At 34.4% G+C, this 13,758-nt stretch overlaps 3 protein-coding genes across 4 annotated transcripts; 1 reads left to right on the plus strand and 2 right to left on the minus strand.

The window, feature by feature from the left end:
- Positions 1 to 10: 10 nt before the first annotated feature.
- LOC132699723 (protein BUD31 homolog) lies at positions 11 to 2,628 on the minus strand. Its single transcript, XM_060666588.1, has 3 exons — positions 2,366 to 2,628; positions 2,018 to 2,307; positions 11 to 1,952 (listed from the first exon to the last, which is right to left on the minus strand). Exons 1-3 carry the CDS (start codon positions 2,457 to 2,459, stop codon positions 1,902 to 1,904), a joined length of 435 nt encoding a protein of 144 aa, XP_060522571.1. The 5' UTR covers positions 2,460 to 2,628; the 3' UTR covers positions 11 to 1,901.
- A 111-nt stretch (positions 2,629 to 2,739) lies between these two features.
- Positions 2,740 to 4,806, plus strand: LOC132699720 (phosphoribosyl pyrophosphate synthase-associated protein 2). 2 transcript variants are annotated; one of them, XM_060666582.1, is made up of 5 exons: positions 2,740 to 2,892; positions 3,079 to 3,309; positions 3,362 to 3,650; positions 3,707 to 4,129; positions 4,189 to 4,806. In XM_060666582.1, exons 2-5 carry the CDS (start codon positions 3,113 to 3,115, stop codon positions 4,345 to 4,347), a joined length of 1,068 nt encoding a protein of 355 aa, XP_060522565.1. In that variant the 5' UTR covers positions 2,740 to 2,892; positions 3,079 to 3,112; the 3' UTR covers positions 4,348 to 4,806. The 2 variants fall into 2 exon arrangements, with proteins under 2 accessions (XP_060522565.1, XP_060522566.1); XM_060666583.1 differs by having other exon boundaries at positions 2,766 to 2,962.
- Positions 4,807 to 4,954: 148 nt separating this feature from the next.
- Positions 4,955 to 13,754, minus strand: LOC132699717 (uncharacterized). Its single transcript, XM_060666579.1, has 7 exons — positions 13,608 to 13,754; positions 13,086 to 13,523; positions 10,898 to 12,932; positions 8,649 to 8,848; positions 7,564 to 7,700; positions 7,384 to 7,502; positions 4,955 to 6,291 (listed from the first exon to the last, which is right to left on the minus strand). Exons 2-7 carry the CDS (start codon positions 13,429 to 13,431, stop codon positions 6,081 to 6,083), a joined length of 3,048 nt encoding a protein of 1,015 aa, XP_060522562.1. The 5' UTR covers positions 13,432 to 13,523; positions 13,608 to 13,754; the 3' UTR covers positions 4,955 to 6,080.
- Positions 13,755 to 13,758: the final 4 nt, after the last annotated feature.

Raw genomic sequence — 13,758 nt, forward strand, 5'->3', positions numbered from 1 at the left:
CACACGAGTGGTGTGGATCGCAGCTTTTTCTTGCGTACGTTTAAAATTAAATCGCTGAAAAATACTCTTATCCCAAAATATTTTATTAAAAGTGGGTAATACAGTGCAACTCCTATTAATTTAGCCTCCAATGCGGAAAACCACATTTTTTAAAATCAAGAAAAAAAAGTTCATATAAACATGTTTTTTTTTTTAATATTTTTCAAATGCTAAAGGATGTCAAATTAAAATCAAGCAAAAATAATTTTACTTTTAAGACTTCCAGAAAGTAATTCAGTTTGTTTAATAAGAAAAGTGATACGCCGCTGCTTTTTTAACATTTGGATGGTTAAAATAATTGAAAAACAAAGTTTCCCTTGTCAATGTTTGAATTATGCCATTATATCTATGCTAGTGTTTTAGCTAAAACGAAATTATATTTTGAAGATTGCATTTCTTATAATTATAATTGTTTTTGCATTTAAGTTATGGACCCTGTATCTTGAAGGGTTTGCTGCCCTATCTTTATATATGAACTTTTTTTTGTTGATTTCAAAAGTACTGTCGACTGTTAAGGGTTACAATAAACCGATACACCCTATATGATGGAATTTACATAAATTAAGTTTTGCACGCATTTACAAAAAGTATAGATAATGAAAAACGTATTAAATCGCTAAAAGGGGGTCCGAGCTGTGGCGTTAAGCTTATTAACAGATAATTCTACTGTTAGACATGAGTGAGAAACATGAGTTTTAATGTTAATGTTTAATTTAATTTTATTTAATCAATCCAGATAAGTAAGGTATAGTATCTCACTAAAAAGTAAAGTATCTCAAACCTGCTTTCATTATTTTTCTATCCGTTCTGAGCCGTGGATCTGTTTGACCACCCTATGGATTTACATATCTTCAATCATTTTTGTTTATCTTCCATGGAAAAAATGGTACTTATTTTAGGTATGTGGTTTTGTTTACTCATGGTTCTTACCAAGAAAATTAATTTATTTTTAATAAAAATGTTTGTTACTTATTCGACTTTTCGGAATATTTTGAATTGTGTAAATATTATTTGAGGATGCAACTCTAAATCACAAAATAAATTTAATTGATTGTTAAAATTCATCTCAAAGTGTCTTGAAACGTTTCATCTAGTTAACAAAAAAAGCTTCTAGTGAAAATGTAACAAATAAATAGCCACAAGGTTGTAAAATTTATTCAAATAGCTATTTTCGTAGGTTGTAAACCGCAAGCTGGAATATGCTTTATTTCTCTTACTTGTTATAATTCTTGATTAGGTCGTTAGCTGGTTCGATACAATTGTTAGACATTCCAGAGATATTATAACGAAATAGGTTGAGTGCTTTCTCAATGGCGGACGACCAAAAATTATACTGTAAACAAGACAGTCAACCTGTACAGTATCAAAAGCGGGTTAGGACTTTGCATTAAATCCAATTCTTGAGTAACTTTTTTTACTAAATAAGCAATAGTTCCTCTTTAGAGTATATAAATTTTAGCTAGGAGTATGATTTTTGTTAAAGAGTAGATCAGCTATCAATCGAAATTCCTGTGCAAACAAGTTGTATCAGAAAAAAAATTGCCTTAAGAGAATATTATATTTTCTGTAATAATATATTGTATAGAATCTTCTCATTTTGACAAATTTGGCTCCAAAAATTTAAAGTACAAATTGGGGAAAATACCACAGATCAGCAATAAATAACCCTTATCAAAAATTTGGGCATTTGCGAGTTGTTTTTTCTGTGATCATTATTTTTAGCTTGTAAGTTGTTACCTATTTATTTCAATAAAAATTTTTCGCCTTATGTGGATGTTTATTTACAGGTTCTTAAAATACTAAAAACAAACTAAAAAATGTAGTTATATATTGAAATAATTTGTTATTAGTATCAGAGAGAATTAACCAGAGCATCCCCGGCAGCCACAATGGACGCATTCCACAATTCTTCCCTGAAATAACAAATAAAATTACAAAGTAAATCCTGTTTTAATTTTAAAAATTAATAATACTCTACTTCTTCAAGTTTTCCTTTAGGTACTCTACAAATGCAGTTGGTGCCAAAGTTTGTGTCCCTAGTCTGTATACACCTTAAACAACACAAGTTTTCATAGCCCTGCTTTTTCCATTTTGCAATTAGGTTTTTGTCAGCGATATTCTCTGTCAAGCAGTATTCATACAATTCTCTAGTAATGGCTTTTCGTCTGTAAAACAAATCGAATATATATCTTGACTTTTGGTGATGGATTTTGAAAATAGGCCATAAAGATTCGTTCTTTCGCTTCCCTTCATGTGACTCTGTTTCCGCTAAAACGAAAGAGTCTAATTATTATCGAATTTCGTTTAAACTCCAATCCAAGTATACCCTCTCTCATTTTTTGTTCTAATTCGTCCAATGTTGGCTCGATCAACTCCCAACCTTCTGGGGGTGATTTTTTACTTCGGCGGACTTTTGGCATCACGTCTAATTCATAAATTATATATATGATAAAAAAAAGTTCTTGCTTGCCACACACACAATATTAACGAAAGTTTTTTGCAAACGTTTCCAAAACAAATTCGACCACTGCTCCACCGATTCTCTATATATCACAGGCTAGTCATTCATAACAAAAATTGTGCACGGATCCTTTTGGTTAGTATATCTCCATGGATAAATGTGTGGTAAGTTTTACATGTCGAATAATGTATCTTTGTCACGTGAATATTATTAGTTTTTTACAGAGGTGTTAAATGTTATATTATCGATCTTATGAGGTTTATGAATTAAGGAAGGTTGTGTAGTAAATGTGAGTCTTCACCATTACTGTATGAAGTAGATTTGTATTCCTTGTGTTCTGTGGAATGAATTGATAGCTGATAGAACAACCAAACGGCAGTGACGTAGAGCTGGTAAATAAAAATATATATATTATTTATATTTTACTACTAAGTAATTGCAATTAAAAACTTTCTCAGAGAGGTAAAAATTGTTAGTAAATATCTAGATGTTTCAGATCTGTAACAGATCCTTTAATTTTTATGAAATATTAGGTTATTTTTGTTTCTTTTTTCTTACCTTTTTTTGCTATATTTTAGGTTCGGAAATAATCACACACCAAAAGGCAAAGCCATGGATGCGCCAAAAACTTCTGATATTATTTTGCTTGCTGGAAATTCACACCCTGAATTATCCAACTTGATTGCCAGGAGGTTGGGAGTAAACACGGGAGAATGTTCTGTGTATCACAAGAGCAACCGGGAAACCATGTTTAAAATTGGTGACTCCGTTCGTGGAAAAGATATCTTTATTATACAGACAGGAACTAAGTATTAATTTTTACATTTTTTATTATGGCAGGCTAAAGCAGACATCTTTCAGGGATGTAAACAATAATATAATGGAAATGCTTATAATGGCATATGCTTGTAAAACCTCCTCCGCCAAGTCTATAGTTGGAGTTATTCCATACTTGCCTTATAGTAAACAGTGCAAAATGCGTAAACGTGGCAGCATTGTGACCAAATTGCTCGCCCAAATGATGGTCAAATCAGGCATGACACACATTATTACCATGGATTTACATCAAAAAGAGATTCAAGGATTTTTTGATTGCCCTGTCGATAATTTAAGGGCCAGCCCCTTTTTACTTCAGTATATTCAAGAGAGTGTATGCATGATATCTTTGGAGTCTTTTTTTTGTTTTTATTTTTATTATTTATTTAGATTCCAGATTATAGGAATTCAGTAATTGTGGCAAGAAACCCGGGTTCCGCAAAGAAAGCTACTTCATATGCAGAACGTCTTCGTTTGGGTATAGCAGTAATTCATGGTGAACAAAAAGAAGCCGAATCTGACGAAGTGGACGGGCGTTATTCGCCGCCCACAGTTCCAAGGTCGAGAACAATGGACGCTGGAGTGGGGGTACCCATTCATATCGCCAAAGAGAAACCTCCAATAAATGTTGTTGGTGATGTTGGAGGTCGGATCGCAATTATGGTCGATGACTTAATAGATGACGTTCAGTCCTTTGTCGCCGCCGCTGAAGTATTAAAGGAGCGTGGAGCATACAAAATTTATGTCTTAGCCACCCACGGGTTACTCTCCTCAGATGCTCCGAGATTAATTGAGGATTCCCCTATAGACGAAGTAAAAATAACAGACAGGCTGAACCATCGGCGTGGTTATGTAATTTTATTGTTTTCTAGGTGGTTGTTACCAACACGATTCCACATGAGCTGCAAAAAATGCAGTGTCACAAGATCAAAACGGTAGACATATCGATTTTGCTCTCTGAAGCCATAAGGAGGATCCACAACAAAGAATCTATGTCCTATCTGTTCAGGAATGTAACCCTGGAAGACTAATTATATTTTAATAAGTTTTTTTCTTTGGGAGTGGAGAATGAAGATAAAACTAATCATTTGCAGTTATATCTCAGTGTGAAATGGGTAATCAGGGGAGTTTTGTTATTGTCAAATATTATCAGTATTAACAATGACAATATATGTGTGTGGGGAGAAATAATCAAATATTTCCACTGTATGGGTCCTTTATATTTTTAGTTATATATTATAAGGCACTTTTTAGAACTGTATGATTAGTATTGAAATAAATCATCATATTTATTGTAGGTCAATAACAATTATAGGAACAAATATAGGAGCTCTAAATACCATAGAAATAAAATGACACTATATTTTGCACATAGGACCATATGAAACGGGAATTTAATAAAACCAAAGGTAAACTCTTAAATCATTTTACAAAATACAATATATTAACTTCAACTCCACAAACTGTACAAATTTTTTTAAAATGCAGTTTTCTCTCTAGAAAAATAACTGCATTAAACATAGCTTTTTAGACACTAAAGAAAAACAAGGGTGATCTCTATACAGTCAACAAAAATTTCCATCCATCAATCACAGGATTTCATTGGTATTTACAATAATATGTACACATTTTACAAAAAAAATTTGTACTTACTCCCGCATGAGCCATTTTTGCTATATCAAATAATTTTTGAATTTGCGCACCTCTTATCAACCAATAAGAATTTGTTGGATTCTGACTAGTTATTTAAATTATATTACCCATTAATATTAAAGTAACAGAACATGTGCAGAAAATTACAATAATTCCTATGAAATGTATTTTCCATTAATAACACGTACCTGTGTTAAGAATGTGTTGTGATTCAAAATTTTCATTATATACTAAAACTACAGAATTCAAAACAAATACTTTTAAACAAAAAAAGAATTCAATGTTCCTAATAAATTATAAATTACGGGGTTTGCATATTTCCTCTAACCTTTTTCTGTATTTGTATCATGACAAAGCATTTTTTCTTTTATCTAGAGGATTTTTGGTGAAGTAATAAATATTTTTAAAAATAATCATAAAAGATATGCCAGTTGCATGACACAAAACTTTGAATATTTCCTAAATATCTATAATTCACGAATTTATTTATCGAAAAACGTGTGCAATAAAAAATATTCAAATCGCCCTCTTCATCAATATAAAACTGACAATTGATCTATCCTTTATGCTGGGTTTCTTCAAATATCGAAATTCATTGAAACATGTTGACAATTTTTTTTGTCGGTTTTGAAACAAATGGCTAGAAATATGAAAAGAATAAGGCAATATGTCAGGAAAAGGTACAGATTGAGGGACATTTTGCTTTGGAAATATACTTTTAAAAGAGATGTATGGCAGGAGATTCTATAGCAACCAAAATGGAAATATTTCGGATACAGATATAATATAACGTTTTTTTTTTATATCAGAATAATGTGCAAAAAATTGACATAAGTTGATATTCAACAAAATGTATTAATCTTGACTTACAAGATTCTCTCTACTTTTAAAATAAATATAATCAAACACTTTTGTTTTCGGCGACCAAATTATTTGTCTGTAGCCCTTAGAATGACAATAAAAATTGCAGCTTTAACAAATCGACACTTGACAACCGAAAATATACAAATTAATTAAAAATTGCACTTTGTGGATAGTAAAATAAATAGCGTGGGAGGATAGGTGGCGTACAAATTCGATTGAGACAATCGGCGGTGATTACTGGATTTTACTAGGAATCCTCCGGCGACAACAGGTGTGTAACAGCATGTCGCACATTTACTTGATCGTTGACGATGGAGATTACGTATTTGCCTGATACGTATTCCGTTTCGCTCTGCGATTCCTCGACGATCGGCTCTCCCGTTTGTGCGTTCCAGCACAATATCCCTTGGTCGTAGAACCCAAGGATGATGCCGTTTTCCACGCACACGCCCTTTAACCTGCGATATTCGGAACGTCAATATGATCCATTTTGGAAATGTTTATATAACTTTTAACTATGTCCACACACCTAACTAACTGTTCCAGAACATTTAACGAAATCTGGGCATAGTTTAAGAAAAAACTACCGTAAACACGCTACATCTAAAATGCAATCCATCAAATCGACGAAATGTCAGCGGCCATGTTTGTTGAACGCCCTTAACTTTTAGTAAATGTAGTATTTTAAACTCCCTGAAGAGGGGCCTGCACGAACCGACGATACACCGTAGGACTTTGTTTTTGGATTTGAAAACAAATATTGCATGGCTTAAATTTCCCCAAAAAGGTAATACCATAGCGTAATCTCGAATGGATGTGAGCATAGTTTCTCTGGCATTTCCCATCCAAAACAGTTTTTAAATTTTTTATTAGGAAATGACAAGCCTGCAGCTTTGAAGAAAGTAAGTTTCCCAAGATAGGGGTTCATCGAGTTCTAGTTCCAAAAATTTTGCGTGCTTTGTTATTTGCGGCCGAGTGAACATTCACAGAAAGATTTTGTTTTGTGGGCATTTGAATGTCAGTACACTTGTTTTTTGGACATTCAAAAAGACTTCGTTGGTGTTAAACCTACTATTTAGCAGTACAAGTGCTGAATTTATTCTGTCTTCAAGAGTTTGTTATCAGTGTGAAGAGAATAAACTTAAACAGTTGTCAGCGAACTCTGATAAACCCAAACTAGGCAGGTACGCAGAATTCCTTGATAAAAAGGATAAATAAAACAAGTTGTCCTTTTCCTGCCTTATTTAAACATACTGCTTACGATTTGTTAAGAACAATCTAAACCAGTTCAGAGCTATTCCACAAATTCCGTATTGTTCCATTATATTCAAGAGATCACGAAATATCCCTGCAGGGTGCTCTCCAGACTCAATATAGTTGATAGCCTGCTCCAAAAATGAATGAATCGCTGTTTGGGTTGATCTACCTGAAGCCGTGCCGACTTTCAGCCAAAAAAATTTTGTTTTTACTTAAATATGTTATAAAATTACATTTGTCATTTGGTGAAAAAAAGATGTTCTTATATTATCAGCATAGACAAGGCGACATACCTGTCGTATTGTTCGGGTGGCACGTAGCTCGCCAACTTTTTCCACGAGTGATTTATGCCGTTAATGGCGACCAGCCTCAGCTCCCTGTCTACGCACTGTTGCAAAGTAAATAGGAAACCCTAAAATCGAAAGCAAGGCATTTCAACGACGAACCGAGGGATTTTTTATGCACGCCCTCACCCTGTCGGATTTGACCCACAAGGTGCATAGCGGCGATTTGATCTCGGTCATGGCGATCGTCGCCACCACGTAGCCATATTCCAAGTTCCAGAGTGTGATTTTATTTTCGCCGCAACCCATGACGAGTCCGTCGCAATCTAAGCAAAAAACACACACACACACACATACAAACGTGGAGTTTCCTATTCCCTGGTGCACAACGTACCGGCAAGACAATCAATGATATGCATTATTGAAAATATTGACGCTATAAAATGCAGACCCAGCGTTCGCGATGTCCTAAGCATCAATTAAAGAAACAATTTATGCTGGACGTTATTTTATTGGAAATTACTTGATAAATAAATTCTGATCTCCGGACATGTTGAAGTTTAATGAGGAAACATAATGGAATTATTAATATTCAATTAGCTATTTTACATATTGCTTGAAAAACTTGACGGGAACATTAAATTGATTAAGAATAGAACAAGAAAGAACAAAAGGAAAAGCAATATAAAGGATTCATTTAATTTTTTAATTATTTATAGATTAATTCATTGTTAAACTTTTTTTGGTACATATATAATTTATTTCAATTTACAGATGCGAATTTTGAAAAACTGCTACACTGTAAACGTGTGGACGCCATGGGTACTAATAAAGTACCGATAATTACGCATATTCAACCCGAAAATCGTCAATTTATTTTTAACTCTTGTAGTCCCATGATATACCATTTTTTGCTACTAAATCCTCTAAATCTTGTGGTTTCTCTCTTCTTCCGTTTACCAACATAAAAAGAAAGTTGCTTTTATAAACAAATATTATAATAAAATTTGACTCCAGATTCAAAAGACTCCGAATAAAATTAAAATTCTTTTTTCTTAGGAAATTGTAATTCAATAGGAGTCACGGATGGTAAACTGTTAATTAATGTCAGCCGATTGATTTGTTGTGACATCCAAAAAATTAAAACTGGTTAAAAAATAATCTAATAAATAGCTATTCAGTATCTAAATTACTTAGGCTGGTATTGGTGGAAAAAATCCATCTTCATGCGTAAATGCAAACCATTAAATTTGTAGAACTTGAATCCATGTTACCTTCGATATTATGCAATGACGATACGTAATGTTCGACGGATTCAAACTCGCTGATGTTAGCCACAGTTTGGTAATCTGTAGCCAGGTGATAACAATGAACAAATGTCTTCTTGTTCCCTATGTCGGTACCGGCACTGTGCCAGCTCACTATTATCTTGGGTGTGTTTTTGAGTACCGAATATTGTACGTCATCCGCAAACCTTAAAGAAATACTTTTTATAAAACTTTTTTTGAGTCAAACTAGCTAACGTTTCGCCGATCATCGTGTTGACTTCTTCAGAGTTTGACTGAAACTGGCTCGCATAGCGATACCTTAATGAATTATCACATCCGGCCCAAAAATCATCGGTTATCAACTCTCTTGTTTACAGAACCCTAAAACTATCTCAGCCCAAGTCATTCAACCCAGAATTAAAACACCTTACTTCCGCTCTTCACTCTAATAATTTCCATATTAAAGATATTAAGCCTTCCATCACAAAATACACTTTACCACAACCTTTCAATAGCAATGAAGCCGAAAGCAATCCCACACTTGCCACTGTTGTCCTACCTAACATTCAAAACGTCACTGACCACATATCAAAAGTTCCAAAGAAATATAACGTCAAAACCAGATACCATTTGTCCAAAAATCTCTTAACGTCTTCGATCAGTCAAAGACAAAATTCCATTTGAGATTGGAGAGACCAGACGAAAAATATCAACTAGGCTCAAAGAACATGAAAGCGCCTTAATACTAAGACAAATAGACTTATCAGCAGTTGCCAAACACAATCACGAAACCGAAAACAAAATGTTATTCGATAAACCTAAAATTATTGCATGTAATCAATTCTTCTACCAATAAAAAATCCGAGAGTCTATAGAAATATATAAGCAACCTAACAATCTTAACCGCGACTCAGGTCTTTACCTGTCCCCAATATGGGAATCAGTCATCCCAGATGGTGTTTATACGATATAAAAGCAGGTAGAGAGTAAAATGCGAGCCAGTTTCAGACAGTTGCAGATACCAACAGAATTATTGGCGAAACGTTAGCTAGTTCGACTCAACAAAAACTGACGCAGGAGGAATGCAAAAGTTTTGGAAAAAGTATTCCAGTAGCCTGTGGAAGTTTCTTTGAAAAACTTAAAGAAATAGTTATATAAATAAAACCGCAAGGACATTTCATACCAAATCAACCAAAATAGATACGTTTAGCATGACAGCTCACTGACTTTGATAATTTTTGGTTTTGGACTAAAAATTTTTTACACTAAAAAAAATTAACCAATTTGAAATGTCTTAAATTCACAAATACACCAGTATAACATACGAAACAAAAATTTGTTAGCGCTTCCTCTTTTCTGGTTGACAACTTGTCAGCAAAGTCTTGGGCCTAAAATATATAATCATGCTATGAAAAAACATACTTTTGTACAGAAACCGGATATGCTTGAAGAAAAAAGCTATATATTGTGTCACGGAAAAAAGTTTTTACTGGCTTATATGGTTGATACAATCTCTATCAATTTAGAGTATATTTTACTATGTGTGAATGTGTGAGTTTTGAAATTTGTTTATCACATTTAAAAATTAAAAAAAAAATTGTTTAATCCTAATTTAGCTTTTCAATTTTTTCTTGTTTTCTTCCTATTTCATAAATTAAAATAAATACAATATTATTGAACGCATTCTAATTATTTTCTCACCTGGGTTACATAATATTGCCATTCTGGAATTTTGCCAATATGTTGCTAAAATATTGACAAAATTAGCATCTGTTAACAATGAGTGAGCGTTCTGGAAATATTGAAATTGTTCTCAGTGCACTTTTGGTTAATTTTGAAATGGATTAATTAATAAAAAAATATATTTTTCAAAGAAACTTCCACATATACTATAATACTATTTACAAAACTTCTGGATTCCTATTGCGTCGGTTCATCTTAACAATCTTAACCGCGACTCAGGTCTTTAACTCTCACCAATATAGAGACGATGTTTATGCCCCTTAGTTAGCTCCGCCCCTCTCAAATAATATATAAGCAGGTACACAGAAAAGTGAGAGCCAGCTTCAGTCAAGCTCTGAAGAAGCCAACAACAACTGACACAGGAGGAACCCAGAAGTTTTGTAAATAGTAAAAAAGTTAATAGTCGGGAAAGTCTTAAATTCCTGATAATCCTGATAATATCTGTGAGGTGACATTACTAATTCTTTGGTTGATTTGATAAAAAATAACCCAGTAATTCAAAGTAAATTTACCCATTGATATTCTCTAGTTGAAGAGCTTTCTTTTCGAGCCCGTTCTGTCGATTTTTCCAAAAATAAACGATAGCGAAGACGTCCGCGACGGGCCTTTGCCTCACGTCGCTAGCGTGCTCCTTCATCCACAGTTCCAAGTACGCGACATTCGTTTCGGTGGAGATCACCATCTCCATCGACTCCTTAAAAGTGCATTTGTTGCCCATCAGGAGTCTGGGAACCGTACCTTTGGGGATCCACATATTCTGAGCGCCTAAAACGTTACCCAGGGCGGTTTGCGTCCAAAACGACACCCTCAACTCCTGACACAAAATCAAAGTGTAATCCACATAGAAAGATTTGACCACGACGCCGTTTTCGCGGACGAACGCGATCGAATGTTGATACTTTTTTTGTCTCTGACTTGGACTATCGGGCGTCCAACCCTGAGGACTATGCTGAAACTCCCTGCTGGTGCAGTCGGTCTTTTTTTTGGGAGTATGCAAGCTTCTATGTAAGGATTTCCCTTCTACTGTTTTATTAAACGGGATACACTTGAGATCTGCCTTTTCTATCACATTTTCCGGCGTTGCAGCTTTTACCAAAGTATTTTTTATTAATTGCTGGGCACTTGCACTTTCGCTGATTTCCTGAAGTCTGATATCTTCCTCGTCGCTGTCGGTGTGCGAATTTTCCACAAACTCGTTGGCGGCGACGTCGACTTGGTGCGCCATTGTAAGTGAATAAGGGGGTTCCGCTTTGTCAGTCAAATCAATTTCCAATTTTTTTGTGCACTCCACTTTTCCTGCGGCTACTTTGGGGCACGTGAAACATCCACTAAACCTATCACAGTTTACCATCAGTGGAAACCTACTTTCCAGTAAACTTCTCTGATGTTCTCGACTGAGGCCTTGAAACTCAATGTCGTTCATGTAGTCCTCAACCTCGCCAAAAATTGTCCCGTTCACTGAAAGCACCGGTTTGCTGAAAGGTACATGCTCTGTTTTTGACATAATATCACCCACAAAAGGCGAATGGAAACTACCTTCCTGGTTATTATTATGTAAAACTTGTGATACTTTTGCGGTTTTCTGTTTGGCATGTAACACTTTTGATCTTTTTTTCTTTATGACTGTTCTATGCTTGAAAGGTTTTGAACCCGACCTCAGGTTTCTACTCAACCTTCTATTCCTCAAAGAACTTATTATATCTGATATTAACTTTGATTTTTTTGGGGAAATAGTTTTCAGCTGACTTATCGCTTTCTTAAATTCGCTCCTCAACTTTCTGTGTGGGACTATATTATCAGTTAGGGGCATGTCTACAAATCTATCTGCTACCAAATCAAAATCGCTTATTGTATAGAGACAGTCTTCTATTAATTTAGGAACCTTAAATTCTAAAACACCGTTGCGACCATTTGGCAATAAACTAGCAACTTCCTGATCTTCAGCAGACAAAAATTTTTCTTCAGTTGGCTCATTTAACATGGACTGTATTTCCTCAGTATTCTGCTCAACTTTTTTCATCCAACTGGTGTTTAAATTATCAAAATCTTCGATTATTTCCTTCAAAATTAAATGAGGCTTTGGAAATTCAAACCTATAACCTTCATCATCACTAACATGGCCATCTGGAGTTTTCCCTTCTTCCTTAAGTTTTCTCTCCAACTCCTTTTTCTCCTGCATTATACATAAATTTTTCACTCTTGTGGATCTTCGATTCTGTAACATAACCACTTGCTTCTTATCTGTGGGTTTCATCAATTGTAAATAACTACACAGCTCTTGCTTTTTTTCGCTATCTGGACTGCCTGGGTGTGACAAGGCTTCATACATAAATCTACTGTGGTCTTCTTGTTTATGGTCAACTAATCGCCGCTTACTGGATTTGAAATGTATGAGTGATTTATTTCGTTCATTTACACTTTTACTTCTGACAAAATTGCATTTATGTGTACTATTCAAGTTTTTCAATGTGATGTTTTCACCTGCCTGTATACTGTTACATGTTTCTAAATAATTATAAAATGGTGGACAATAATTGTAAAGGCTTCCTAAAACCAAAAGAGAGCCATGTAATTTAACACACAGTAATGCATGATGACATAAACTTTGAGACTCCTTTTTTGTTAAATTGGAATTTTAAATGTGATATAATCTAATAAGAAGTTGAGCCTGTACTTTGAGATATAACAATTTAAAGTTACCTGAAGGAGAATTTGGCTTTGAAGGCAAATCCTTATCAAAATTACATCGAACAAACATAAAACTGTGTTCAGTGTGGAACCTGCTTGCATCCATGGCATCTAAAGTCCTATTACTTTTATTTGAGAAGCTATCGCTATCAGCTTTCCTCTGATAGGTTTTTTTAATACCCCTCATCCAATTATGTACCTTTTGAACTGCATTGGGTGTAGTATTTGACACCCTTTGGCGAAAACTCTTTGTACTGTCTCCACTCATAGGCACTTGGTCCATTTCTGAACTTGAAAAGTCCAGCAATTCTCTGCAAACCTCTAGACTATCACTGGATATGGTTATTGGGGTGCCCATGAAGGATTTTCCAGAGTTATAAAAACATTCCAATTTGACTAATTCTCTGTCCTATGCCAGCAATTAACACTTTTTATTCAATTTATTTGACGCTAAAAAATGATTGGTTAAAAATTATATCGGCATATAAAAAAAAAGTTCAATATTTTCTCTACAGTAAATTTTTAGGTGCTTACATTTTGTTGTTTTATTTTCGTTGATGTCATCTGTCGACATCTCTTTTCTGTTTGAATTTCTTCGTCTGCAATAGATAGTGAAAGAACTTAAAATTATTATTATTCTTTGCCAGCGCGTTTTGTGACCTCTGGCGGTAAAGTTTGGCACGTC

This window comes from Cylas formicarius, unplaced genomic scaffold (assembly GCF_029955315.1).
Source record: "Cylas formicarius isolate icCylForm1 unplaced genomic scaffold, icCylForm1.1 PGA_scaffold_3__17_contigs__length_32017465, whole genome shotgun sequence".
NCBI classification, from domain to species: Eukaryota; Metazoa; Arthropoda; class Insecta; order Coleoptera; family Brentidae; genus Cylas; species Cylas formicarius.

Excerpts from the sequence above, each read along its gene's own strand:
- LOC132699723 (XM_060666588.1), bottom strand. The coding sequence starts at position 2,459 with ATGCCAAAAGTCCGCCGAAGTAAAAAATCACCCCCAGAAGGTTGGGAG. Across the intron at positions 2,308-2,365 it reads AGAACAAAAAATGAGAGAGG|CGGAAACAGAGTCACATGAA; the intron begins GTATACTTGGAT and ends CTTTCGTTTTAG. Across the intron at positions 1,953-2,017 it reads CTAAAGGAAAACTTGAAGAA|GGAAGAATTGTGGAATGCGT; the intron begins GTAGAGTATTAT and ends TTGTTATTTCAG.
- LOC132699720 (XM_060666582.1), top strand. The coding sequence starts at position 3,113 with ATGGATGCGCCAAAAACTTCTGATATTATTTTGCTTGCTGGAAATTCA. Across the intron at positions 3,310-3,361 it reads ATTATACAGACAGGAACTAA|GGATGTAAACAATAATATAA; the intron begins GTATTAATTTTT and ends GACATCTTTCAG. Across the intron at positions 3,651-3,706 it reads TTCAGTATATTCAAGAGAGT|ATTCCAGATTATAGGAATTC; the intron begins GTATGCATGATA and ends TTATTTATTTAG.
- LOC132699717 (XM_060666579.1), bottom strand. The coding sequence starts at position 13,431 with ATGGGCACCCCAATAACCATATCCAGTGATAGTCTAGAGGTTTGCAGA. Across the intron at positions 12,933-13,085 it reads AAAGCCAAATTCTCCTTCAG|GAAGCCTTTACAATTATTGT; the intron begins GTAACTTTAAAT and ends TTTTGGTTTTAG. Across the intron at positions 6,292-7,383 it reads CCACCCGAACAATACGACAG|GTTAAAGGGCGTGTGCGTGG; the intron begins GTATGTCGCCTT and ends CGAATATCGCAG.